This window comes from Tenrec ecaudatus, chromosome 3 (assembly GCF_050624435.1).
Source record: "Tenrec ecaudatus isolate mTenEca1 chromosome 3, mTenEca1.hap1, whole genome shotgun sequence".
NCBI classification, from domain to species: domain Eukaryota; kingdom Metazoa; phylum Chordata; class Mammalia; order Afrosoricida; family Tenrecidae; genus Tenrec; species Tenrec ecaudatus.
In genome coordinates this window covers 133,906,028-133,932,990 of record NC_134532.1, presented here as the reverse complement: position 1 = coordinate 133,932,990, position 26,963 = coordinate 133,906,028, and the positions used below count along the sequence as shown (strand labels likewise).

Sequence of the window (26,963 nt, the reverse complement as noted above, 5' to 3'; positions counted from 1 at the left end):
CCGGGGGCAGCGTGAAAGAGGGGGACACAGGTATTAGTATTTCAACTTTGCTCTCAGGCTAACAAAACTTCCTAGAGAAAACAAAACAAAATCCCCATACCAGAGTTCTGTCCATCTCTCTCTAGCCTCCACAGAGGCATTGGCTATCACGGGGGCTTCGGAAAGCTGGTGGGAAAGCAGAATGATAGGGTCCTGCCCTTGCTCAAAGTACGGACGCACAGCCCCAGGCGGCACCTCTCCCTGTACAGGCGGGATGAATGCCGCGCGCGGTGCGCCAGGCTGCAAGGCACCGGGGCTTAAGTCCCGGGCCTCGTGTCAGGTTACTCAGTCCCAAAGGCTTGTCTAGAATCCTTCCACCTCAGAGACGCCCTAAAATATCTATTAAACCACACAAGTCTGTTCTGCAAGGCCTGAAATCGAGTCTTCTGCGTTTGGTTTGTTTGTAGCACAAAACCCAAAAGCACCGGTCAAGAGACACTGCAGTTGTTTGCGCAGCTGGTCCAGGAATCTAAGCGCGCTGGTTTGAAGGTGTGGGAGGCCTCGATGGATTCCCGTGTCCCGGTCTCAGTGCCTGCCGCATGGCGCAGGGTCAGCCGACAGCACGGGGCCCTCACAGGCCCTTCGTACCTTAATGTCCTCTGGCCGGCTGCTCTCGGCCCGCTTCTCCTGCAGCTTCCTCTGGATGGATCCCAGCGTGGCTTCAACGCTGGGCTTGACTGCTTTCTCCACCACTTCTGGCTTCTTCTCTTCTTCTTTCTCCAGCTGGGAACCGAAACTCTTGGGGAGGGTGTTGCTCCGCTGCCGCATCCGGGGGGTCAGGTCCTCTTCAGAGATCTTTAGTTTTGATTCTAGATGAGAAGATGTGAGGGTGGAAACCTATGAGAATGGATGCCGGCTGAGCCCCAGTTGTTCTTCTGTGGTATCAGTAATTACTGCGTGCCACCAGTTTGCACCCCCCCCTCCGCAGACGACCTAATTATAATGTCAGTGGCAATCTTCAGGCTGTTATGCAAAACCCAAGAGAATGATAGTATCATCTTGGGTTCACCTGGTGCACTTCCCTAACCCTTACTCCTGAGAAAGCTCCATTTCTTTGTCCATCCATTCTTTACCCACACTAAGCTGTTCGCTGTTTGCAGGATGTGGCAGATACTTTGTTACCTTCGTCTTTATCTATGGACCAAATGAGGAGCCCTGGTGGCAGAGTGGGTTGCAAGCTGGGCTGCTAAACCCAAGGTCAGCAGTTTGAAACCACCAGGCACTGCATCAGAGAAAGACAAAGCTTGCTACTTGAGTAGAATACAGTCTTGGAAACCCACAGGGGCGGTTCTGTCCTGTGCCGTCCGCTCGTTATGAGTTCAAATTAACTGGATGGCACTAAGTTTGGTGGTTTGGGTATGGATCAAACCACCAACTTCCAGCCAACTTTGCCTGTACAATTTATATACCTGACGCAGAAATTATTTTCACCATGGATTCTATTTAGTTGTGCCTTTCTCCCTAAACGATAGCAAACTCTTTGAGGGACTGGACAGAAACCCTTTACAGAACTTTCGGTGCCTGAGGGGGCTCCAAAAGTTCATGTAAAAAACCCATCTTTTCATTGCATTTTCCCACGCACTTTTTGAAAGTTCCCTGTATTTCTATGTCTTTTCTTTATCTAACAACAAGCAAATAGAGCTTTAGATTAAATGGGTCTTTGGTAAGTGGTCATTTGAAACTATTGTTAATGTTATGATTTAGAGAACTGTAGGGGTCTGGCAAGGAGCCACTGCTGGCACAGCAGGTTATGCACCAGGCTGCTACTCACAAGGTGGGCAGCTCGAACCACGCATCTACATTGTAGGAGAGAGAAATGCGACAGTAAGAGTTAAAAAACCAAACTCTGGTGTCAAGTCAACACTGATCACAGCATCCCCATAAGAAATGGGATTACTGGCCTTGTGAGTTTCCACGGCTTTAACTCTCTACAGGAATAGAACTCTCCGTCTTTCTCCCATAAAGAGGCTGGTGTTTTTGAACTACCAATGTGGCAGATTGCAGCCCAATGCATAACCACTACACCACCAGGGCTCCTTGTAAAGGAGCCTCTTAGAACCTATGGAGACGCTCTACTCTAGTCTATAGCATTGTGGTGGGTGGGAATCAATTTAATGGTGGCAAAAGAGAGCTGGCGTAGAGTTTGCGTCTAATTGATGTAGGTCATCCAGTGGCTGAGATCAGGGGTGGGGGTGAGGGTGGTCATTCTGACCAGCTGAGAGCAACAGAATGAATCTTCAAGGAGCCTATCTTCTCTGGACTATCCTGGGATGAGGGCAGATGGTGGATTTTGCATCTACTTACAATATAGAAATGGCTTACCATTCCTGACCTTTACCTACCTTTCAGCTGTTTCCGGAATTTGGCAAGGTCGTTCATCCATCTCAAGACCTCCGGATTGGCTGCTTTGTCACTGTGGGAAGGCTGGATAAAGGAATTGGAGAGTCAATGTTTTGGAACTGGGGCAGGAAAGAGAACGGTTTCCCGAGCAAGTTCATTTTAAACAGAAAGGAAGCTGCGTCTCATCTCTCTGAACAGAAACCCACCCGAGTCGCTCATAATAAACTTCACAGGTACGAATTCATTCCCCAGATGACGAGAACTGCTGAGAATAGCATTGCCAGGCCAAAGGTGGGAACCCACCCAGAGTCATCTTGGAAAACAGGTCTCGCGATTTCGATTTCTCTCCATAAGGTCAGAGCCTTGCAAACCCTGTTGAACAGTTCAACTCTGCACGAATGGGCCACCAGGAGCCCGAATTGACCGGTTGGCCAGCAGCCAACCCTTTCTAGCGAGTTCATTTGATGTTTCTGGGAATTCCTTGGAGGCAAATTGGTGGGGGTGTGATCAGGGACCACTGTCCGTGGTCGCCAGAGCCCTTTGCGTTGTGTGTAGGGTTGAACTTGTGAGGCTAACGGAGCAGGAAGCAGTGTTTTACACTCTGCATCCGCCATGAAAAAGGCCTTCTTGGGCAACTCTTCTGGAACTGAGGGTAGAACACGGTAAGCACTCATGAAATTTGAGAAGAACATCACCTTGAAGTAAGTTTGAACCAAACAAAAGACTTTATTCAGGGATTTTTTTCCTGTTCCACCCTCACCCCCAGTCCCCCCACTCTTGCTCACTGATAAGTTCACAAAATGTAGACTCAGGCTTTCAATTTATTCATGAAGATTAACTCACAAAAGAAAAGTGCTGCTACAAGGTTCAGATTTATCAATGTTTACCACCCAGTGTTTATTGCCTTTTGGTTTTAACCTTCCCTAGTGATCTCCCTTACCCTGGTGACCTTTCAGAAGCACTTCTCAGCACTGTTGGCATGGGCATGCGGAACACCCCAGAGCAGGCACTTACTCGGTACTTCTTCTCTTCTTCAAACCTGTCTTCAAACTTTCGAATCTTCTTCTTAAGACTCTGAATCCTCCGAGTGAGCTGGGCAGGCGTCAGGTCCTCTTGCTCATCATCGTAGGAACCCAGAGAGGAGCTCCGTTGCCTGTAACGGACACGGCTGGGGTCAGCTTTGCTACCAGCAAAGCGACCGCCCTCTGACGGATGGGCTTTCAGGGCAGGCAGGGGAGATGTAGGGCACCCCATGGTGGGAGGAGAGATGTCAAGGGAGGGAGATGTGGGGCACCCCATGGTGGGAGGAGAGATGTCGAATAAAACAAAGTTGCCTACTCATGTTGGAAATGTTACCCTCAAATTTTTAAATTATTTTTGTGACTTTGAACTATGCATGTCGTCACCTATTAAACATGTGATATTTGTAGCTGTAGGCGACAGCTAGAAGTATCAGCCATGTGATCAGTCATTCTGACATGCGTGCCAGGAAGCCCACAAGGGAAATCCGAGAGCCTTAGAAAGAGGTGCTAGTGGACATTCTATAGGCGCTGGTATAATTGGGCCACATTTCTACTACAGCAAAAGTACAACCGAACCTGTGGCCTGGGCCAGAGAATGTTCCCCCTCAGGACTGAGATGACCCTAATAAAAGAATGACCAGGTATAATGGCACTCCTCCTACCCTTTCTAATGTGGTGAGATGGTGCTGGTCAGGAGGGGAAAACAACACACCTCATGAAAGAATGGGAATTGGGGGGCGAAGGAGGCACTTCTGTGTCGTCCAGGTATTGCCTGCTCTGCCCACAGGCATAAAACCTGGGCGAGAGCATGGGATCGCTGTCTTCATCGAGGAGCTGACTAATCAGGCGGCTGGCCTGTGGGGAGACGTGGGCTTCGTCCGAGGTGAGGGTCTCCCGCTGCCACTCGGAGTAAGCCGGGCCGGACTCTGGAAAACAAGCAGTGGCCACAGGTCAGCATTGCTCATCAGAGCACCGTGGTTCCCTACATCTTCGGGGGCTTTCAGAGCCTGGTGGCTGTCTGTTGAATAATGTCTCACTTTAAATGTAAGGTCCGGGTGGGGACACTGTGCCCCAATCCAAGTCACCAATATAGCTGGCAATTTTTATCACCTGTCCTCATTCCCACTTGCTAACAAGGGAGAAATCAACAGGGGAGCAGGAGCCCTGGTGGCCTCGTGGTCTGCCAAGCACAAAGTCAGCAGTTCAGAACCAAGGAACACGACAGGGCAAGGTCTATTTATATTCACTACCTGATTCACCTCACTTCAATAGAGTCCTTCCCCCGCAGACTGCCCCTCCCCAGCAGCCTGGTGAGGCTTTCCACCCCCGTGCAGAGTCTCAGTCCCAGAATCCCACAGGGCCCTTCCAGACTGGCGTACAGGGACGCTCTGCATTGGAATCTACTCGGGGGCAGTGAGTGTGAGTCCGAGGAACAGCCTTGAAGGCAAGGGAGGCAAGGCAAGGGACCCTAACAAAGACTTTCTCACCTGAGACCACTACTGAAAAGTCAAGCAGGTGGGGACAGGGCAGATTTCCTGTATGAGTGACATGCCGTAGGCATCCATGTGACCAAAGATGGAGCTGAGAAATTAGTTCAGTCTTCAAACTCCTGTTTTTTTGGGGGGTGGGGAGGGTGTTTGCAACCTCAACTTCAATCTCGTTCATTCTGTAAACGGTTTTGTGTGCTTCTGCTTCATGCCTGGGATCCACATGTTTAAGACTCATGCCTTTTGCATGTGCAATGTCAGCAGTTGCCCAAGACTGCAGTCAAAATAAGACGAGGCTGTCTGTTAGTCAGAAAAAGCAAAGAAGATCCCAATGCAAAGGAAAAATCAACACACATTGTTTTAGGGAATCTCTCCTTCTGGGAGAAGCTAGGGTAATATTTGTATGTGTTTACTACAAGGCTCACCTAAAGATAGCCCTTTCCTCATAAAAAAATTCTAGGCAGTGGAATGTGCTGCTAGATCTCAAATGACACATGGAACACCATTTGTAATATACTCCGTGTAAAAGAATTGTTGCGCTTCAAATTCACTTGTGGATTGTAGTAATTTACAACACACTGGGGTTTGGGCATGACCTTCACTTTTGGAACTCCTGGAATCTGAATCAGCAACCCGGTGTTCCTTTAGCTATTACACAATTGTGTTAACTGCCTCACCACTTTGCGTTTAAAAAGAAGGCTGCATTTAACTGTGGACCATGAGAGCCAGGTGAGGCTGGGTAGATTGACCTCGTGACACCCTGGCATTTGAATTATGGCTAAGAATGGTGAAAGTACCATGGACTGCCAAAAGAACGAACAGATCTGTCCTGTAAGAAGCACAGCAAGAGGAAAAAAAAAAGAAGTACAGCAAGAATGTTCCTTAAAGGCGAGATTGTGAGAATTCTTTTAAAACATTTTGGACATGTTATCAGAAGAGATCAGTCCTTGGAAAAGGACTTCATGCTTGGTAAACTTAGAGGGGAAGCTGGGAAGAAGAAGATCCTCAACAAGGTATATTGACACAGAGGATGCAACAGTGGGCTCAAACCTCAAAACGACTGCGAGGATGGCTTGGGACAGGGCGGCGTTCCGCTCTGTCGGACACAGGGTTTCTATGAGTTGGAACCAACTCGATGGCATGGAACAACAACAACAACAGTGATTCTCAACCCTGTGTGTATGAGACTCACGGGAGGAGATTTAAATAACTGCCACTACACAGGGCCTCACCCCAGCCAATTAGACAGAGTATTTAGGTGAAGACATAGATTTGCAATGAAATCCACTGTCATCCAGTTGGTCCTGATTCACAGTGGCCCCATACAGTTTCTAAGACCATAAACCTTCAGGGGCACAGACAACATCACCTGTCTGCAACAGAGCAGCTGGTTGTTTGAACTTCCAGCCTTGCAGTGAGTCCAACTTTCAGTGCCTAACCGAAGTGCCACCAGGATGCTTCCCATACGCGCCACACACACACACACACACACACACACACACACACACACGCCCCTTGAGAAGCTGTCCGGGTGATTTTAATGTGCAGAACTACACGCCGTCTTTATTCCCAGATCCCCCAACAGAGTGTAGACAAAGACACAGAAATGAAAGAAGGTTTAGAGATTTGCCTAAGAATCAATGACAACTGATGGGACCAGGAGCCAGGTCTCCTGACTTCCATCCTGGTCTAAATGCAATTCATTGAGTGCTTCCATAAGGGAGGCTGAGGGAAACTTAAAGATGCCCACAGCTTCTTAGGAGAAAGGGGCCCGTACATTCACAAAGCTTAAAACTCAAGGGGGAATGAGGTCCTCAGCTTTTCCGATTTTAAGGAAAAACAAATCCTGTAGGGACTGAGGTGATGACGCAATACTGGGGACAGAGAGCAGCATGAAAACAACTTCTTAGCAACTGGGACTCAAAAAGAGACAAACGAGTATGTAGTTAGGGCGAGGAATGTAGCTGGAGGCCAGCAGGAGCAGCTCCATCCTTTGCACTCATGCTGTTGGCCTGCGCCTCCTAAGCAGCAGGGTTCAGATATGAGCAGCCCAGATTGAAAAACAAAACAAAACAAGGTTCAAGAGATGAAGAAGAGAGAGAGTTGAGGAGAAGAAAGGACTGTGGGTGGGGTGGGGGTGGTTTACCTCTTCAGTCTCAGAAAACAGAATAAACTGACCACATCGCACTTTTGATTTCATGATGTTTCCTAAGGCCGCAGTCATTCCTACAGGGATTAGGTCTATTGGGCCAGGCCAGGGAAAGGGCTGGCATGGCCAGGGCAGAATGGCGAAGGAGCAAAACAAGCTGGGGAAGTGGGGGCAGGGGCGGGCAAACAGGTTTTTTGGGCGTAGAGGGCATCTAAGTTTGCTGTGGATACAGGCGCACGGCTCTGCTGGCTGGTTTGCCATTTCTACTCATGGAAACGTCCTTCGAGAAGGAAATATGAATATGTATGTGGCCGTGTGATGCTTTGTGGCTGACAAACCTGGAGTTTTGTAGTTGGCAAGCACTTTCCTGTCAGAGAGGAACACTGGCGGCATGGAGGTCACGTGTAGGGCTGCCAGCCACCAGGTCAGCAGCTGGAAACCACTAGCCGCTGCTCCTTGAGAGAAAGACGGGCTTTTTACTTCCGGAAAGAGTCACAGCCTTCGGCACTCCCAGGGGGGGAGGGGGCACTTTACCTGCCCTATAGGGTCACTGTGAGCCAGAATCGGCTCTGTGGCAGGGAGTGAGGGTTGTCACTGCCAAAAGCCCCCAGTGGGCTGTGTTCCCAATGTCACGGTGGTCAATATGAAATGCAGAGCTGAGCTCCTTCTGAATAAGGTCGTGAGACATGTAACTCCATTGTGAATTTCAACTTTAGCAAAATGGGGAGGTGTCTGCATATAGAACAGAAGTGACATGTCTCTCCTGTGCCACAAGTCATGCTCAGGATTTCCCTCTTTTCTTTTATTCTTTACATCATACCATTGAAGGCTCCATCGCAAAGAGCTATGAAATTGCTTGTAAATGTAGTCCAATCGAACTGAACAATCAATACAATGCACTCCTTGCCAGTTTTAGTTTGGAATGATCTAATCACATGAGGCTATTTCATGTTTTGGCACTCAACTAGAAAAACAAGCACAAAGCACGGACAACAGGACACACGGCAGTCTGTCCAAAAGCATTACCTGCCGAGGGAGCCAGTGTCTGAATTCACTGGACTCAATGCTAGCCACTGACCACTCCCACCTCCTGGTTTGGGACATCTTTTTCTACTTTAGCCGAATTCGAGAGCCGTGAAACTGCTAAGGACATTGCAGGGAAAGTATTCAAAGGGGAAAGAGGGAAGCTCTGAAGCTCCAAAGGGGACTTTCATCTTCAAGCACCAACCAACATGAACGTGTGTTCTTAGCTCCATCAGGATTCTCTGGGGACAGCAGTTTTCAGTTAAGCCATGAGCTTTCATCACTTAACTCTGTGTGTACGTGCAGCACGTCTTCCTCGTAAATATTAATCTACTCGGGTCAGCTGACACCACCACAGAAAACAACAGATAAAAAGTGAATGCTTGCAATTCAAGTAATCAAACAGATTAGGTCTTGGGAGTGGACCGATTCCCCTAGGACAGTGCATGTGAAAATAAAGGACGGTCCCAGTACAGAGAGGGAGAGCAATGCTAATGTGGTCAGCGGACTTAGCTAGTCCCTACTAGCTGCCGGTGTCTACTTACTGCACCACAGGGCCACCTCAGATGACTTATTCCTAAGAAATCTGCACAAAATTAAGGGAGCTGATGATTTCCACATTTTATTTCCAAGTATATATTATTTAGGGCCATTGCTACTTGGCATAATTTCATAACTATCTTTGGAGGTGGTCACTTGGGTGCTGGGAAACACGTGCACACTTGGAGACAGAATGATGTGTGTCTCATAGGAAGGGTCTTTATTGGGGGGGAGGGTGGGGAGAAAAATAAGGAAACCCTTTTCTACACCTTTTCTTCCCCCAAAGAAAAAAAACCAATCCCCTTACCATCAAGCTGATTCTAATTCATAGTGACTCCATACAGGGTTTCTGAGACTAAATCTTTATGACAGCAGCCAGCCTCATTTTTTCTGCTACAGAGCACCTGGTGGGTGTAAACCACTGACCTTGCAGTTAGCAACCTAATAACGCCTAGCCCACAGCACCCAAAACAATTGAAGACACAAACTCACTGCGACTGACTGGGTCTGTTTTTGACTCATAGCAACCTCACAGAACTGCCTGTGTGAGTTTCCAAGATGGTCAGTTCTGACGGGAGTAGAAAACCTCCTCTTTCTCTCTCAGAGTAGTCGGTAGTTTCCAACTGCAGGTCTTGCTGGAAGCAGCCCAGGGTACAACCCCCTGTACCACCAGGGCTCCCTATTCAAGCGTTCAAGTGCTCTCTTGCAACTGTTGGACTGAGAACCTTCCTCAACAGCCCAAACCTTAAATATCATAACTTCTGCTCTGCGATGCCCTTCCTTGGAAACTTAATAAGCACACCCTCAATGGCTTCATATAAAACCCAAACCAAATATGCTGAGATCCAATTCTGACTCATGGAGACTCTTTAGGACAGAGTAGAGCTGCCCCTATGAGTTTCTGAGACTATACATCACTGGAGCTGGAAACCCCACCTTGTTCCACAGAGCACTGCTGAACTTGTAAGGTTAGCAACCCAACTCACAGCCCACTTTGCCATCAGGTTCCGAGCTTCATATTCATCACTAATAGCTACATAGGACTAAAGGCTTTATTAATGATTATATGCCCATTAGACTTGGCTCTGCTCCATGTATCTACACAGCGAAGTGTAGTTGCTTTGTCAGTGACTAAGTCCTCCTGGCTGATTGCTTTCCACCCTTTCCACTTCTCTGAGAAGATATCAGGTCAACGTCAAAGGCCCAAATCATCGAGACAGACGTTTAGAGACTGGGGTGACAGACAGACTCTCGGGTCGTTTGTGTTGACAGCTACTTCTATCTGTGTATCTTGCTGCCATTGGTCTCACACTCATAGTTTAAATCAGTGCCAAGTTTATTTCCTACTGGAAACAGGCCATTTTGTTTGCTTCTTTCTGAAGCTATAAAAAATTGGTGTGGGTTTTAAGTGACTGCATTTACTGCTTTCAGTTTAACTCCTTTTTATTCAAAGATTACTTTATTTCTACTATGCTTACAACTATATTACTACTGTAAAAATGTATCATAGAAATGGAAAATAAACACAATATGTACTCGAGTATAAGCTGACTCGAGTATCAGCCGAGGCACCTAATTTTACCACAAGAACTGCATTAAAAATGTGCTGGAAAAACTCGGCTTATATACAAGCATACATGATAGGTAATTTTTAAATGGTCACTGAAAATAGTAACAAAAATGATCAAAACTGACCTTGAATGAATTGTATCCATGTAAATTTTTACATATGCAAATTCAGTAACAAATGGCAGTAATTTGATCCCCCAACACACACAGACAAAATCAAAGAAGCAAAGTTATACATTACATGGATAATACAATCCCCATTCCTAAAGCTATTGAAATGTAATGTATTTTTTCCCAGCCATCTTTTTTATTCCATCTACCTTCCCCTATTCAAACAAAGACTGCTCGCTTCTTTGATATTACCGCTTCCCTTGGAGGACACTCTTTACATTGAGTAATGAAACCATTTCATGGATACTATAAATTGGCTTTCACCTACTCTAGAAAGCATATTCAGCTTATATGTGAACTAACTTCCTTAAGTGCTCTGGGAAGAAAGACTAGATTTATCATAAGCCAAAATAAAAAATAACCAACTGAGCTCATCTCAGGAGAAGGAGGAAGAATCTACCTGAGCCTTTATTGAATAAATCATCAAGATAATGTAGGTCATTTGAATTCTAACAAAAAAAATATCTTTATTTTTAGGTAGAGCTTATGGTAATTACATGGGGAATTTCATATTCTTGAAATCCAATTATGATTGATTCCCGCCCACTGAGCCCCTCTTATATTTGGGCAACAGGGAAAACTATGTGATTTTATTTTCTGGTTGTTTTTAATGTATGAATTAAATAACTGACACCATGTGACTATTTATTTCAAAGTGCGTGAAACAACACAAGAACACAAAAGACCATTCAGGAAGATGTCATTGAAAACAAACATTGCAACACACAAAAACCTGGTTTGGTTTGTTCCTCAGTGGGTTGAGAGAAGATCCGATCCGATTTCAGATCACTTGCCTAGTAGGGGAGGAGAACTGGAAGCCCTGTCTTAAACTGCCAGGAGGACCAAAGAGAACGGGAATAAAGAAGCAGTGCTCGCAGGGGCTCCAGATGTGAGGGGCACGATGGAGTCACTCCCTTTCCCTGTTTTTTACCTCACCTTGGGGTTCCTCAGTAAGATCATCAATGGAACCAGTACTCTCCACTTTAAAAAAAAGGAAACAAAACAAAAACACAAACTGGGAATGGAACAGTAATCCGAAGGCTGTTGGAAAGGGAAGGACTGCGTTTTCATAGCTGTGTTTCCCTGCTCGGTCATTCTGTTAGGGCACTCTTGCTGCTTCAGGAACCCGGTTGCCGTGTCTTTGCAGCCTTCAAACACGCATGCTGCGCGTCCCTTGCACAGACACATGTGCCCGGCAGTCTGGGGCCCACTGGCTCTCGCCGTGGATACGGACGGCTGCAGGTCTAGATGCAGACACTGTCTAAGGAAAGCATACGCATCGGCGACTGCTGGGAGATCCTCCCTGGCATACAGTCTTTCAGTTTTGACAAGATAAGCATCATCTCCTCCTCAGAAGTAAATTTACAGCATTTACACCAAAAACCTCTAGGGAAAAAAAAATCTAAAACACTCGACAGATTGTCTAACAAGAGGCACTTTTATCCTATCCTCTCTTTGATAAGCAAATCCTCAATGCTTGCTGAAGTGGATGGAAAAAAAAATCGACTCATAAAAACAAAACCTAGAAGCAAAGTAAAACCAAACAAAACGTCTTTCTTGACGAATGGGAAGGAAATTTCAGAAAGGAGGTAGACGGTTGGCATCTTGGAGCTGGAAGGTGGTAGTGACAGTGAAAGAGGAAATCCTAAGTGCATTGACCCCGTTCTGCTGGTACTAAAAAGAAAAACAAAAACCAACCAAGCCGACTGCTGCGGAGTGGGTTTCAACTCAGAGAGGCCCCGGCAGGGCAGAGCAGGACTGCCCACAGAGCTTCTGAGGGTGGCACGGTCATCTTTTCAGAAACAGATGCAGGGGGGTGCATAACCACTGAGACACACACACACACACACACACACACACACACACACACACACACACACACACACACCCTCCTGGTGAGTTCAAAAGAAAACAAACACACATAAGAGGACAGCAAGGTGACCATTTGATAACAGGTGACCATATTTTCGCAATGCATTCCGATACCAGGGAAACGGTCTTGCAGTCATTTAGAAACGCAGCTACTTCTGTCTGCGTGCACAATGCTCACTCGCACCCATGCATCCCCACTCGGCTCTCATATAGGGATATTCATCCGTGCTTCTGCAATAGCAAATCAAGCTTCCATCCCCCCCCCCCTCCCAGCAGAGGATCCTACCTTCCCAGCTTGGCTCATCACACAATGCAGTCAGGTCCAGCTGGGGCACCTCCGGGACAAAGCTCTCCTGCTGGCTGTCTGGATCTTGATTCCGTGGCAGTTTGGTGTCCGGGAGGCTGGAATGTTCCTGGATCTTCATTGTGGAGCTCTGCAATAACAGCACAATGTCCCCAAATCCCGACTGCTCATCAAAACTCCAACACGCCTGCATTAACTCCACGCCTGGATGAAACCTCCCAAGCCCGAGCCGTGGATGCACCCGGCACAGAAATCAAAACCATGGCCCGGATGCTTCTTGGATCCTAGCTGGTCACTTGCAGGCAGAGAGCCACCGTCCATCTGCTTGCTCTCTTGTAACTTTTCTTCTCTGAGAGAGACAAGATGACGTCCTGGGGCTGCTCTTCCTGATCCCTGCAGCCAGCTGACAGTCTTGATTATCACTGATTGGGGCAAGGAGCCAGGGAAGGGGGTTTGTAGGCTGCAAACACCACCACCACCACACACAGGAACGGCCACCGCGGTTGCTGCGGCTGCAGGAGTGGACGTGGTGTCTTATGCACGCATGTAGACGTCTTTGCCCCTTAGCTAAATAGTCCTGCAGGGCGAAAGGTTGCTCTCCTGGCAGCAGCCTCACGGGCGATCAATTCCTCGGGGCAGGAGCACGGTCCCAGGTTTTCCATGGCTGTTTTCTCGCCGAGTGTGGGAAGAGCAGTCTATTTATGGAAGCGCTCTGGGTATTAAAGCACTGTTGCGCAAATTCAACCAGCCGAGGGGTTTGGCGTCTCATCATAACCAGCAGTAAGAAGTACGGATGCTGGAAATGAGCCAACATGACACAAGGAACTTGATTTTTTTTTTAAGTAAAGTAAAAAACCAAGAGCTGGCAAGTCGGTGATGCATAATTTATACTTTTATAAATATGCAACGGTCCCTTGCCTCCATCTGCTTGTCACCTACTCAGAATACAAATGCTCCATCACCTAGGGCTTTACTCCTTAGCTGCCTCCATCAGGCTGGGTGTCCGGGGGCTGGGAGAGCACTCCTCCAAAGGCTGACATTTCATGGAAGCAATTTTGTTGTTTGGTTTTAAGCATCAAATTCATTTTCTTTATCCCTGCTCATTTTGATAGTTTGTAAACCCAACCATTGGCATTTTTTCCCTTTCATAAAATTATAACCCAGAGTGTTTAGTGAAAGTGTGAATATTTCTCCAAAGATTTTCCTTGAAAGTAACTGGACATTTAATCCAGCAAATATATTATCACGAACGGAGAAAACACAAAAGCCATCTGGAAATCATAAGTGGCTCATTAGCGTATGAGAAATGGCCTTAGGCCGAAAATAAAACACGACTTAAGGCTTGCAGCTACTTTTAATAGCCACCCAACCCACTCTGATGTCACCAAGGGACTAGACAAGGCTTTTATTATTACATTTCCACGAAATGATGCGAGACGACCAGTACCTTCTTCACGTTTGAGATAGAATGAAATAACAGGAATCTGTTCATGGTGACCTACTAAAGTCAGATGGAAAAGCCCAGAAAAACTTGGGCTTGACGTTAGGGGGTGGGAGAATGGGGGTGAGGTGGGTGGAAAGTTTATGCATGCATCTCACAACATTAATTTTTCCCTTGATCTGAATCCTAAAGTGGGCCAGGGTTGAATAAACAAAGGTGGTGCTCGGCTTCCTTAAAGTGGCCGGGTCAGTCACCAGTCTCTAAGAGGACATGTTAGAATATACAGACAGATAATACAGTTCTCAGTAAAGATTTAAAACTGGAGACGTCAAGAAGAGAGATGGTGCAAGAAGCATAGTTTCCTAGTCTAAGTGTGGTACTTTGTTCAGGGGAAACACACACACACACACACACACTGTCATTTAAAGCAGAATGCAATGGGGAGGATGTGCCTTTAGCTTACAGGAAGCCCTGGGGTTGAAGCGTGGCCCTGACCTTCACTAGCTCGGTGCTCTGGCTGAGATGCTGTACTTCTGTGAAACCCTACTTCCTAAACTATAAAATGACATCAAGGATACCAATTTTGCAAGGCTGTTTTGAAGATCTGGGAGAAGGTCTGAAAAACTTCTAGAACGGTGCGTGGAGACACAAGCGCCTACGTGGGAGCCCTCCGTACGGTTGGTTTAGTAGGCACCAGGGAAAGATGAGGAAAGTGCTTAGCCCCTTTCTCAGAATCACCAGAGAGGAGTCGGAGCCAAGGCAGGGAAGCAACAGTGGCTAGACGCAGAGCAGGTCCTACGGCGGGGTCCAGTTTTAAGTGGTTAATGGGAAATATTAGAGAAAAGCGCTCCCTATGAATATTGGTGATGCCATGATTAAGCATTGGCTGCTAGCTGAAACAGTTGGGCAGCTTAACCCTACCTAGCTGCCCTGCAAGAAAAAGAACCAGTAATCCTATAAAGATTATAGCCTAGGAAAGCCAATGAAGCAGTTCTGTCCTGTCATGGGAGGCCACTCTCAGTGGAAAATCAACTCAACGGCACCTAACAACACAACACAACACGACACAACACAACACAATGTTCCCATGATGGATCGGGAACATCAATTTTGACTTGAGGAGCAAGCATGGGTAAGGTCTGAAGGGCAGAGGGGTGTTGGTAAGAGGAGCTGAAAGAACAAGTGTAAAGGCAGGTAAGATGGCGGCGGGGTGTCTTTGACCATCAAGCAAGAAGAGTGGTTTGAGGCAGCCAGGCCTTAGCTTAGAAAAGGAGGAGCTACAGGGAATCACAATGATGGCAGGGCTCAACTTTGGATTTTATCTGGTAATAGCAATGTAAAGTCATGGAAAGATCTTAACATCAAAGAATCATGTTAAAATGTGTGCTTTTTAGGACCATCTCTTGGACCATCTTGAACGACAATGATGGGGAAACCTACAAGCCTAGAAGCTGTGTTCTGCAAGTCTCTGCTATGCCATTTCTCCTGCAGGGCTTCACATGCCACAAGTAAGCGCCTGGGCTTCCACATGTATCCAGACTATTTAAGAAACGTGTGCTCTTCATCATTGCTACATTGGAAATATCACCAGTTTCAAAAACAGAAAACAGCAATATTTTTCTCTTTTTCCCCACCCAAAATGTCTGGAATTATTAATCCCGTCAACAAAATAGTTTCAGTGCACTCACTTCGTGCTGGGCTCTGAGTAAGACCCTCAAGGCCCCTAGCCCAGTCCTTGTTGAGTGAGTGGGGAGAGACTCCACAGTGTTGTGTAGAGTTAAGAGGACAGTTAAAGTCGATACACTATGGCAGCAAACTACTTTGTATTCACAAGGAAATAGCCCTCCTCCGTGTCCTACTACACAATCTTCTCAAGCAATTTCCCCAGTCATTTCTCCTACCAAGGTCATTGTGGTAGTTACATAATCTGTTGTTAATTTGAAGGATTAAAGTGAAGGGGTGGAGTTTAGCCTGTCAATCATGTCACAGTTTGATGGCCTCATTTGCAGGGGCTAAGGAGATAAATAGCTTGCTGGAATCAGGACACAGGCTCACTCCCTGCAAGACATTGCAGCTGACAAGACACATGGAGCAAGGCGAGTGCCCTGAACTGGAGGAGTCACGTGGAGACCCCTGCCAGAGCTGAAATGCTTACAATGCCATTGGATCCACAAGACTTCCCACCCACTGGCCTGTGATCTTCCTGCACTCGGCATCATTGCATGTGTTTCGTGAGTCTGAAGAGGATTTTATAAGTTGGCATTGGATGTATGGGCTAGTATCAGACTATGGACTTGACTTGACTTGACTTGACCTGGGCTGGGATGTTTTCTTAATGTACAATCATTCTTTATAAAAAGCTCTTTTTTTGTATACACATGAGTGTCTATGAATTTTTTCTCTAGTCTGCTCAGACTAACAGTCATATTTCCAATTACCGATCCTTCCTCTTATTTCCAAAGTTCACATTCCCATCATCAGTGATTATCAATGCATCTTGATTACACATGTGATCAATTTCAGACTACAGGAGTTGGTAAAAATCTTTAATTTCTTCATCATTGGTTTCCGTGGTTGGTGAAGACATTCGAAAAATAGTTGCATTAGCTGGGTTTCCTTGTATGCCTCGGCTATTGGCCAATCACTGACAACACTATACTTCAGAATAGATCTTGAGATGCTGTTCTTGACAGTGAATGCGATGTCCTTCCTCCTCAGTTTGTCATTTCTGCCCTCGTGTAATCATTTAATTAGGACCAGTCCATTTCAGCTCACTGATGCCTAGGATATCAATCTTTATGCATCCAACTTAGTGTTGGACGATGTTCATCTTTTCTAGATTCATACTTCATATGTTTCACATTTGGATTATTAATGTGTGTTTGAAACTAGCTGTTCCTTATCCTTTTGTGCCATGCCATGCCAGCAAACGAAGGCCGTCTAAAGCTTTGGTCTATCCTTGTCACGAAGGTTATCTAATTTGAGAAGGGAGTTCTACCACAGTCATATTTTGTGCTTTCCAACTTCTGAGGCCCACCGTCTGGCACTCTATCAGACCACTTTCTCATGCCAACTCTAAGGGCTTCACTGGCCTCCTCTTTTCCCCTCGCAGAAGAATGTCAAGACCTTCTTTTCAGTCTGTCTGAATCTACAAGCTCTACTACAACCTTTCCAGTAGGAGTGACCCTGCTGGTATTTGAAATAGTGATGGCACTGCTTCCAGCTGCATACAAGCTACTAGAGTACATTAGACTGATAGAATGATGGGGGTACTAGGTTCGAGGCACTGCAGTTACAGGAACAACAAAGAGATGGGATACCGTACAGAAGAGAAGCACGGATGATGTGTAAAATACTATGCATGTATGTTATAAAAGGGAAACTCGGAATGCAATGAGAGCAAATACTGAGAGAATTCACTGTGCCTGAGGCTTCCGGTGACATTTTGCATTAAAGTCAAGGGGCATTAACTATTAATCTATCAGTCAAATGTTTGCCAAGACTGCCTGCCCTGGCCAGGTTTGGCTTCCTCTAGTCCCAGACTCAATTGGCTTCAAATAGTTGGTGAATTTTTGTCCCTCCTTTTTTCCCTCCGTGTATACAAAGATATGGATAAGTACATGGATAACTCATAGTTCTCCAGAATTTGATATACTATCAGTTTGCACAAGGAGCATGGTAGTGACATGATTTTATGTCATCTTGAAGGTGTATAAAAGTGTAGGGGTGGAGTGTAGACTGTCAGTAAAGTCACAGCCTGATGGGGCCTCCTTGTGAGTGTGGCCTTCTCCTAAGGAGCACCACCCCCTTCTCTCTCTTCACCTTCCTGCTGGCTGACCCTGAGAGTGCCCAGAGCTCTGGAGATGGGTCCACAGCTATTGCATCCTCAAGTCTTTGCATCTACCAGCCTGGGATCTCCCTGCATTATGCATCATTGCTCATGACTACGTGAGTCTAAAGGGATTTATGGGCTAGTCTCGGACTATGAACTGGAGTTGGACTGGGCTGGGGTGTTTTCCTGATATATAAAGCTTCTTGATATAAAGCTCTTTCTCACACATATATGAGTGTCTCTGAATTTGTTTCTCTAGTTAACCCAGCTGAACAGAGTGTTAATAGTGAAATCACAGTGTTAATAGAAAAACCACAGGGAACCATAAACATTCACTGTTTTGCCTGACAAGAAAGGATCAAGGACTCCAAAATCAATGTGACTCTCAAGACTTCAGTTGCTTTTCAAGACTGGAATGAACGGGAAGTCAATGTAAGTAAACAGAGCTGAGATCCGAGCCCACAGCCAAATCCTATCGTGCCCACGAAGCATTACTACGCATTGCCATCGGGTCGGTTCCCACTCAGAGTGACCCTGTAGGGCAGGGTGGAACTGTCCAGGGGGAGTTGCTGAGACTGTCAACTCTTTATAGGGGCAGGAAGCCTCATCTTTTCCCCTCAGAGTGGCGGGTGGTTTGTGATGGCTGACATTGTGGCAGCAACCCAACATGGCCCCCACCATGCTGCTGGGGCCTTCCCCTGAAGGGCAGGGGAATTGAAATAAATCAGGCATCCACGCTTGTTGGTTGGGATAGCTCAGAAATTTCTTTACCATTCTTGGGGCAAATAATAACCTAGACTTGAGACCTTACGATGCGCGTATCAATGTCTCGTCTCGATTACAAAGCCTCATCTACTCTTCATTTCTCTCTCTCTCTCTCTCTCTCCTCTCTTTACGATCTCTTCTGTTTGGAAGCAGAGGGACAAGGAAAGGAACTTTGGGGTGCACTGGTTAAGTGCTAGCTAGTTATCCAAGAGGTGGCAGTGCGAATGTTCCACCAGCTTTTCTGTGGGAGAGATGTGGCAGTCTGCTTCTGTAAAGACCGAGAGCCTGGGAAACCCCACCAGGTCCTTCTCTTCACAGCAGCCCTGTGAGTCAGAACAGACGCCGCAGCAATGGATTTTCTTTCGTTTATAGAAAGAGATGGGAGCTCATGGCACACAGAATCCAGGAACAGGAGTGGGAATAGTGATACCAGAAGGGTCTGGGGAAGAGGGGAGAGGAAGGAAACAAAGGGGAACTGATCAGCATGATGGACAGATAACCATACCCCCCTCTACAGGGGGGAGAACAACAGAAAGCATGGGGGAAGGGAGCCAGCGGTCGGTGTGAGAGATGAAAACAATAACAATGTACAATCTATCAGAGGGTTAGGGGGGGGCTGATACCAAGGGCTCAATAGAAAGTAAATGTCTAGAAAAGAATGATGCAACATATGTACAAACATGCCTGATTCAATCAATTAGGGACCGTGATAAGAGTTGTATGAGCCCCCAATTAACTGATTTTTTAAAAAGAAGAAAATCATCGTTTTGTAAGTGCTGAATGTCTTATTGTTTTCAAAGGTATGCCTCTAAGCTCTCCTAAGCAGTAGGCTTAGAAAGCAGAAGGAATGTAAAAATGCCTTGCAAGAATTTAACACTTCATGGACCTTATAAACCTGACCCCCGATGATCTCTCTCAGAATGTACTATCTATTCACTTAGATAATAATTCTTGTTTCTTGGCAAAAGAGGTTCATAATAATCTCCTACTTTTAATATTCCATATATTATAGGAAAGCATAAATTATTTCATAACAGAAATTAAATTATCAGAAGAAATTGAAGCTTAACATACAATCAGAATTCTTAGAAATCTTTATCCCAAAATGCTATCTTTTAGAATCTAGAAATTGTAGCTTTAAGAATGTTCTCGGTTTTGTTCAGGGTTAAACACCCCAAAATCCTAAGAGAGCAGAGATTTAGTTTTTATGGTCCAAGTTGTAAGACTTATTGAAATGTCAGCCTTTTAAAAATTTCCTTGAGGAAATAATATTTTAAACTTTGGCATTTTGAAGTGATTCCAACTTTTTTTGAAAATTGCTGAAGTATCAGGAACAACTTCTAATCCAAGCTTCTGAAGAAACAGAAATGGGTAACTCACCCTGACCAATGCCCACGTGAACACTCCATGGGCCTCCCTCTTTGGATCAGATCAGCTGCCTAATTAAGGAAGAGAGAAGCCCACATGCACGTTTTAACACGTGTATTCAAACAAAGCATGCTGAAGCCTGCAAATGGATGGTTTGAAAAACAAGCTCGCAGTTACATTTCTTTGCCTTTGAGAAATAGATTCTAAGTCTCTTTCTGCCAGTATGTCCCCCCCACAGCAGGGTAATTCTAAGGTTAAAGGTTAATGTTTCTCATTCTCATGGAAACATGGGAGGGGGGAGGGGGGGAATTCCATCTACCAATAGCTGCCATTCCTCTGCCATGTTACTCTGTAAGAATCCGGCAGATTCCAAGGAGAATTTGAAAGAACAATATTGAGACAGTAAAATCTGTCTTCATGGGAAATGGAATTAGAAACACCATTATATCCATGCATACTAGGCATGTGAACTTTGGAACCTCAGTCAGATACTATGGGAGCCATGAAAGAACTTACTGGTGAGATTTTAGTTCTAGGAATTCTGGGAGGGGTGAGCAGAGCCTGGGGTTATTTTTCATCTCTAAAAATGAGGGACTCTGGCTCCACTACGAGGAGCTGAGAGGAACTATGTGGCTTTGCACAGTAAGACCTAGACAGCACGAGCTGCGTTCAATAGGAGGGACTGACCACACACCATCCACCGGGGAAAGATTTTTACAAACAGATGAATAATATTGTTGTTAGGTGCTGTCCAGTTGGCCCCGACTCATAATGACCCCTGGACAACAGAAAGCTATGCTGCCTGTGGAATTACATGATGTAGATTTTTTTCAGCAAAAGGAACATTGGCCCTCACAAGGAATGCCTTTCTGGCAGCTGTGAAAGAAAAGTAACAGGAAGAGCACAGGTTAGACTTTAACTTGTAACCCAATTTTCCCTCACAGAGAATAATGTTATGATGACAAGTATTATTAATAGGGAATGTTTAATGCATGCCAGCCGTGGACTGGGTGCTGACTGGCAGCCGCATGTGGGTTATACACCTAGAAGGAAAGGACCTGGCATAAGGGAGATGTATTTTAGATTCTTTCCCCCTGACTCAAGCCACTGCCACTAGAGCTGTGTTCTGTGGGAATTTAGCTGGGGTGCGATGTGGAATTTATGAGTCAGTGTCATGAAGTTCATCCACAAAGGTTTTGCTACACACGTTTATCTCCAGGAGGCGAACTGAAAAGACCTCTCTCTCCAGGACGCTAGAAAACAAGTTCTTTGAAAAACAAGTTCAATGTCATGATAAGTGGGTGCTTGCGGTGAGCAGAGGGAGATGGCAGAGACAAGATGAAAACGGGGTGTGTGGAGGGAAGGATACCATGGGGAATCTGCTCTTAGAAGACACCTAGAGACAAGGAAAGAGTGTAGGCTTGTCTGAGTCTCAAGGAGAGAAAAACAAGTTGGAAATAAGAGCTAAAGAAGTGGCATGGAAGCTGTGCCGTCAGAAAGAGGAAGCATTTCCCTCCTGTTACAGGCTGAGAAATTAAGAGTTCACGGAGTCCAGGAAACAGGAGGCTTCCGCAGCTTTAAGGGTGGCAATGACTTTCACTCAGCAATTTTCTGCCGAAAAAAAAATGTGACTGTGCCTTTTCTTAAAACCAGGGTCCGTAGCTACCAGATTCTTAATCTACTCAACTGGAAAACGCCAAGGTGGGCAGGGACGATGGGTGTCATGAGATCTCCGCACGGTCAATGAATCACTGGGCTACTATTGGTCTGATAGAGACCAGAGAAGCCCTAGAGATGACTGCCCCAATTCACCCTTTTCATGCGCCAATGAATCCATTCTCGGAGGCCACCTTTCAACCAAGTCATTGACTGGCTCATGAAGCCAACAGGAAGTACCACCTGTGAGGAATATGCATCTTAGAACAAGGAAAGCTCTGAGACCCAAAGGGTAACAGAGGGAGGGAGGGCGAGCAGCCAGAGACTGGAAGGGGAAGCTCAGGATGGAAACGGGGAGAGCGCCGAACACACTGCAGAGATAGCAACAAACCTCATGAGAAAACTTGTGCGTGGACTACGGAACGAAAAACTAGTCTGATGTGTAAACTTTTCCTGAATGAAAAAGAAAATGTTCACACACAAAGATAGAAAACAAACACATGGAAAACTCATCCAGTTAACAGAAGAGTTCTATAAATAACAAATCTATCAAGAGTCAGAATCCAAAAGCAGATTGGAAAAGCTCCTTGCCAAAAAGAAAACTGATAGCAAGATTGGAGCTGGCGATGGAAGCATTTGGAAGGAGTAGACAAAATACACACACGAGTGAAGAATGGGGTTGTCCTAGGGGCCAGCAGGAGACACAAAGTCCTTGGGCCATTTGGGAATATGCTTCAAGGAAAAGGAGAAGTCGAGGAGTCACCGAAACCTTAAGCTGTAGACAGGAAAAAGGGGGTGGGGTGGGGAGGGACACTTATTCTCCATCGCTTCCTTAAAATGTGACTCAAAACTTTCAAAACAAATGAACAAAAAAAGGCATTAAGTAATGCCAACTGAATTTGTGATGATGGGGAAGTTAATGAAATGCTCTCTGTGATGAAGCCACTGGAGATGTCTTTATTTATTCCAATCATTTAAAAAAAATACATCATGTCATGGAAAATCATGCTGGTAGTTTTGGATTTGTGGTTATGTTTTGATTCTATGGAATACCATAAGAGAAATTTTCATCCTACTAAAGCAAAATAATACGCTTCTTATATCAGCTCAAGAACTCTTTAAGCTCCAGGAGTTAAATTCCTTCCCCTGATCTCTGAGCCCCAGTGGAGAACAGTACATATCAGTAATGTAGGAACAAACCTGTCATACTCACGGGTCTCACTTGTTAGCTACTCACCTCCCCATGCTGGCCAGGGCTGTCAACGCTTCGATTTTCTTTGCTGTAAACAACAACAAAATTTTATAAAATGTCATTTTTTCTTACAAGACGTTGTTACCTACTGATACTATGATTTCATTTTTTTAGAAATTGGATTTAGTAGTTCTAAACCAAAATCTTACAAAACTTAAAAATGTAACCAAAAAAAGTAATCAAAATAAAACCAGAAATACCAATCAGTAAGAATATAGAACTACATTTATCTTTGATGGCACCATGGTAGATGTCCTAATCACTTTCTTGTTATAAAATATTATAAAATTTATAACTATATTGTTATAAAATATAGTTAACAATATATTTTCTATCAACTTGGCTCTTCTTAGTTATCGTAATACACAGAACATCAAGTGAAGCAAATATCTTTTCATTCTCTTGGGAGGAAAAGTGAGAAGGAAATTCTAAACTTACCTTCTATCAGATGTCAGTTCAACATCATCGGGCCTAGTCCTTTCATAATACTGTGTGGGACTGAGAACTTCCATCCTCTGAAAGGAAGCAAATCATGGGTTCACTTTAGGGATGCTAAGAAAGATGCAAATCAGATGGTGCCTTTTTTTTGAGAAAGAAAAATCAGGTAATATGGAGATAAAATCTGATTGTAGTCTGCATTTTTATTTTTAACTAGGAAACCTTATGTTCATTATACGCTCCTTTCATAAAATAGTACATTGAGTCTTTTTTTCCCATTACATTGAGTCTTATGGTCCCTTTAATCAGGATATGCAAAAACATCTTAGTCATAATAATTGTGCCTTATGATGTCTGTGTTAAGTCCTAGCCATAATTTATAATGAAGCACAGTTAAAAACTCAGGTTCCCAAAGATTCAGGCTGACCTTAGCACTAGAACCTAGAAATCTGACCTTGAATCGGATCAGCACCTTGTAATTACTGCTGCTTACTTAACATCTTTTTAGCACCTTATCCCAATGTGATCTAGGGTCACACACAACTTATACCTGAACTGTGAAACATCCGCAAACAAGAAATGGAGTTCACGGAAGAGCATTTCCTTTCTGAGAGATTTAATGTTAGTCTTCACATTAGCTATGATGGAAAAAATATAAACATGATACTTACTTTGAGCACTGATTTCAAGCTGACCAGGTGGGCTCAAGGCTGATCAAGGGCTATATTTTAAAGATTTTTTTAAATTTTTTAGTGACTGCCTCTGCAAAAATGGCCAGTGCCTTTTAAATACAATTCACATGACTGGGCACAGAATAAGTAAGCAATAACTATGAGGGAGGACTACAAGTATGCAAACAAGAGCACATTTAAATTCAGCAGGCAAAGAAACATAGCTGTCTTGGAAAATTTGGCCCTTAATTTTATTGAACTTAAGGACTCTCATCAACATTGAAAGGATTTTAAGCATAACCTACTCCCCTCAGCCTCTATCATTTTGAAAAAAAATAATAGTATACCACATGGATTAAATCAACATAAGTTCATCTACATATTGGTAATTATCCATTATGAAATAAAAACTTCGATTAAGAAAATCTAAGTAATGTTCCTAATAAGCCTAGGAAATCAACATACAGAAACATTTCGATAAGATCATTATATTATTTAAGTAGAAAACTACTCTTTGGGTTGGTAGACAAACGGATTGTTTTCCATTCATATTGGTTTGGTCAATTTGTGTGATGAAATTTGAAACCCTGAGAGCTCCCAAAAACTAGAGACAGAAGGAAAACAGTAAATATCCCAACTGTTCTCATGGTACTGCTGCAGGGAGAAAGAAGCCTGGGTTTCAATCCCCGCTCTATCATTTATCAGTCGGGTGGTTCTATTTGAAATTCCATATCCTCACCCGGAAAATGGAGATAGCAACACTGCGTGCTCCGCTATCATTAGGGTTAAATGAGATCATGCACGTTAAAGGATTAGAAACCAGCTGGCACGTTGAAAGGCTATCAGCTGTTGCTGGTGGTGATGTTATTTCTAAGCTATGAAGCCTACGATGAAAAGACTTCCCTCTCATTTGCTGCTGCTAATTCAGACGGTGTCCAAAAGCTGCCTGGACAGCGCTCAGACACGCCATTTGAATGAGGAACCTTGATTTACACACGTAGAGAATGCCTACTTAAGTAATTTTTAGAAAATGGCCCTGTGAAATTAGAAAAAAAATTATGACAACATTCAGTTATAGCTACAGATTTCTATCTTTAAAATTTTTTTGTTAAAAGAAGTCTCTATAAATTGATTTCCATTAAATCACAACATAATCGCGCTCATTCTCTGGAGAAGATTTTCCTCTAAAAGAGGGACATGTATATGATCCAGACTCCTTGTTTGCTTCTACTGGGGATTTTTAATAGATTATCAAACTCTTTAGTATAATCTCCAGTGCAGCGGTATTAAGGCTTTGCTAGAGTTCTGATACACATGAATTCTCTTAAACTACTAGTACGGAAACATGCTCTACCTTTAGTTTGGTTAAAAACCTGTCAGTAAAATGATATATTTATAATGACTATTTCTGAAGAAATGAAGATCTTTGGATTAAGGTTCAGAAATCTTTAGAAATAATGAGAAAAGACAGAAAATAAACCAAAACAGTACTATTTGAGCTCAGAGATATTTTTGTTAAGGTGCTAGTTAATAGCTTTTTTTCCTAAAAAGAAAAAACCCAATCTACTCGATGTCGGTCTTCAGACTTACAGAACTAAGTAAAATTATACAAGAGAAAACTTTGCAAAGGTCTGAGAAAATGCTTAGCTAACCCCTGGGTCAATACATGGAAGCAGCGATTTCTTGGACTCTTTTTAAATGTTTGATCATGTTTAAGAATTCACCAGGATTATGGGCCTTGGGAGGTGCAATTTATAAAGGGCACTTTTCAGTATCACTTGCTATTCCTTTTACAGCTTCAAAATAATTCCAGCCACCGTGCTGTATGTCACACATCTGAAACTGCTGAATATTCATGGGTTTGTTTCATTGCACAGCATACAAGTACCCAGTGTTCTTTGCTCAAGCAGTTGGGTCGCACCGACACCCTTTGGAAACAGGGAGGCGCTGAAGCATGCGCTGCAATGGCCAATATCCCAATGAAACTAACAAGGGTAGTAAACGTTCATGAGTACACGAGCAAAACCACCTATTTTATGGGTATAACATTTGAATGCTTCGTAAATTCTAATTCCCATTCTTTGTCTAGGGATGAAGGAGAGAAGTTATAGAAAGAGATAGTTGCGCTTTGCTGAGACGAAGAAATGGGCAAACCTCAAAGTACAAGTCATGAGATCTGATGAAACATAGAGTGATTGCATTTATATGCGGAATAGGCCACAGGGCTTTCAGATGTGCAGTATCTTTCATTGAGAAAATACTGACTCGGTATCTTTTGCAGTTGAGGTTCTAAACAGTCTAAAATAAAATAAACAACAAACGTCCAACACAAACAAACCCCCCACTGCTGCCCAGTTGATTTTGACTCATAGAGACCCTTTATTGGGTCTTTGAGGCTGCAGACTGAGCAACTGGGGAAAAGCGCCAACCTTGCACTTAGCGGTCTAACACTTACTCAAAGAAAGCGTGGCTCAGTAAGGTTTTTCTGGGTTAAAGGCTGAAGTCTCATCATTCCTCTTGTTGTTGGGTGCCATCCTGTTGGCTATGATCGATCCATAGTGCCCCTCACTGCCCCAGCCTATCATTGTACCCAAGCCAGAGCCCACTGTGGCAGACACAGTGCCAATCCTCCTCGAGGGCCATTCTCTCCTTCGCTGCCCTCCTCTTTAGCAAGCATGGCGTCCTGCCCAGGGACTGCTTTCTCCCGACAACAGTACTTCGTCTTATGTAAGACAAAGTCTTGCAATTCTTACCTTCAAAGAGCACTCTGGCCACACTTTTTTCAAGACAGATTGGTTTGTCCTTTAAGCAAGTCCATGGTCCTTTGAATATTCTTCTCAGCACAATTCAAAGGAGTCAATGCTTCTTTAGTCTTCATCCTTCATAGTCCTACTTTCACTTGCATAAGAAGCAAAGGAGAATACCATGGCTGGGGTCAGGTCCACCTTAGTCCTCAAAGTAACATCCTTGTTTTTCAATGCTCTAAAAAGGTTGTGTGCAGCAGGTTTGCCTAATGCAACTTGT

At 44.5% G+C, this 26,963-nt stretch overlaps 1 protein-coding gene across 5 annotated transcripts in view; it reads right to left on the bottom strand.

Moving 5' to 3' along the window:
* The window catches only part of FAM13A (family with sequence similarity 13 member A), a 313,755-nt gene that overhangs the window by 25,067 nt on the left and 261,725 nt on the right, over positions 1–26,963 (bottom strand). For all 5 annotated transcript variants that reach the window (XM_075544017.1, XM_075544018.1, XM_075544019.1 and 2 more), the window contains 7 exons: positions 23,269–23,345; positions 22,816–22,858; positions 12,499–12,646; positions 4,114–4,327; positions 3,394–3,532; positions 2,382–2,463; positions 628–848 (listed from right to left, as the gene is read on the bottom strand). In XM_075544017.1, the coding sequence (XP_075400132.1) occupies positions 628–848; positions 2,382–2,463; positions 3,394–3,532; positions 4,114–4,327; positions 12,499–12,646; positions 22,816–22,858; positions 23,269–23,345 (924 nt within the window). The remainder of the gene's footprint in view (positions 1–627; positions 849–2,381; positions 2,464–3,393; positions 3,533–4,113; positions 4,328–12,498; positions 12,647–22,815; positions 22,859–23,268; positions 23,346–26,963) is intronic.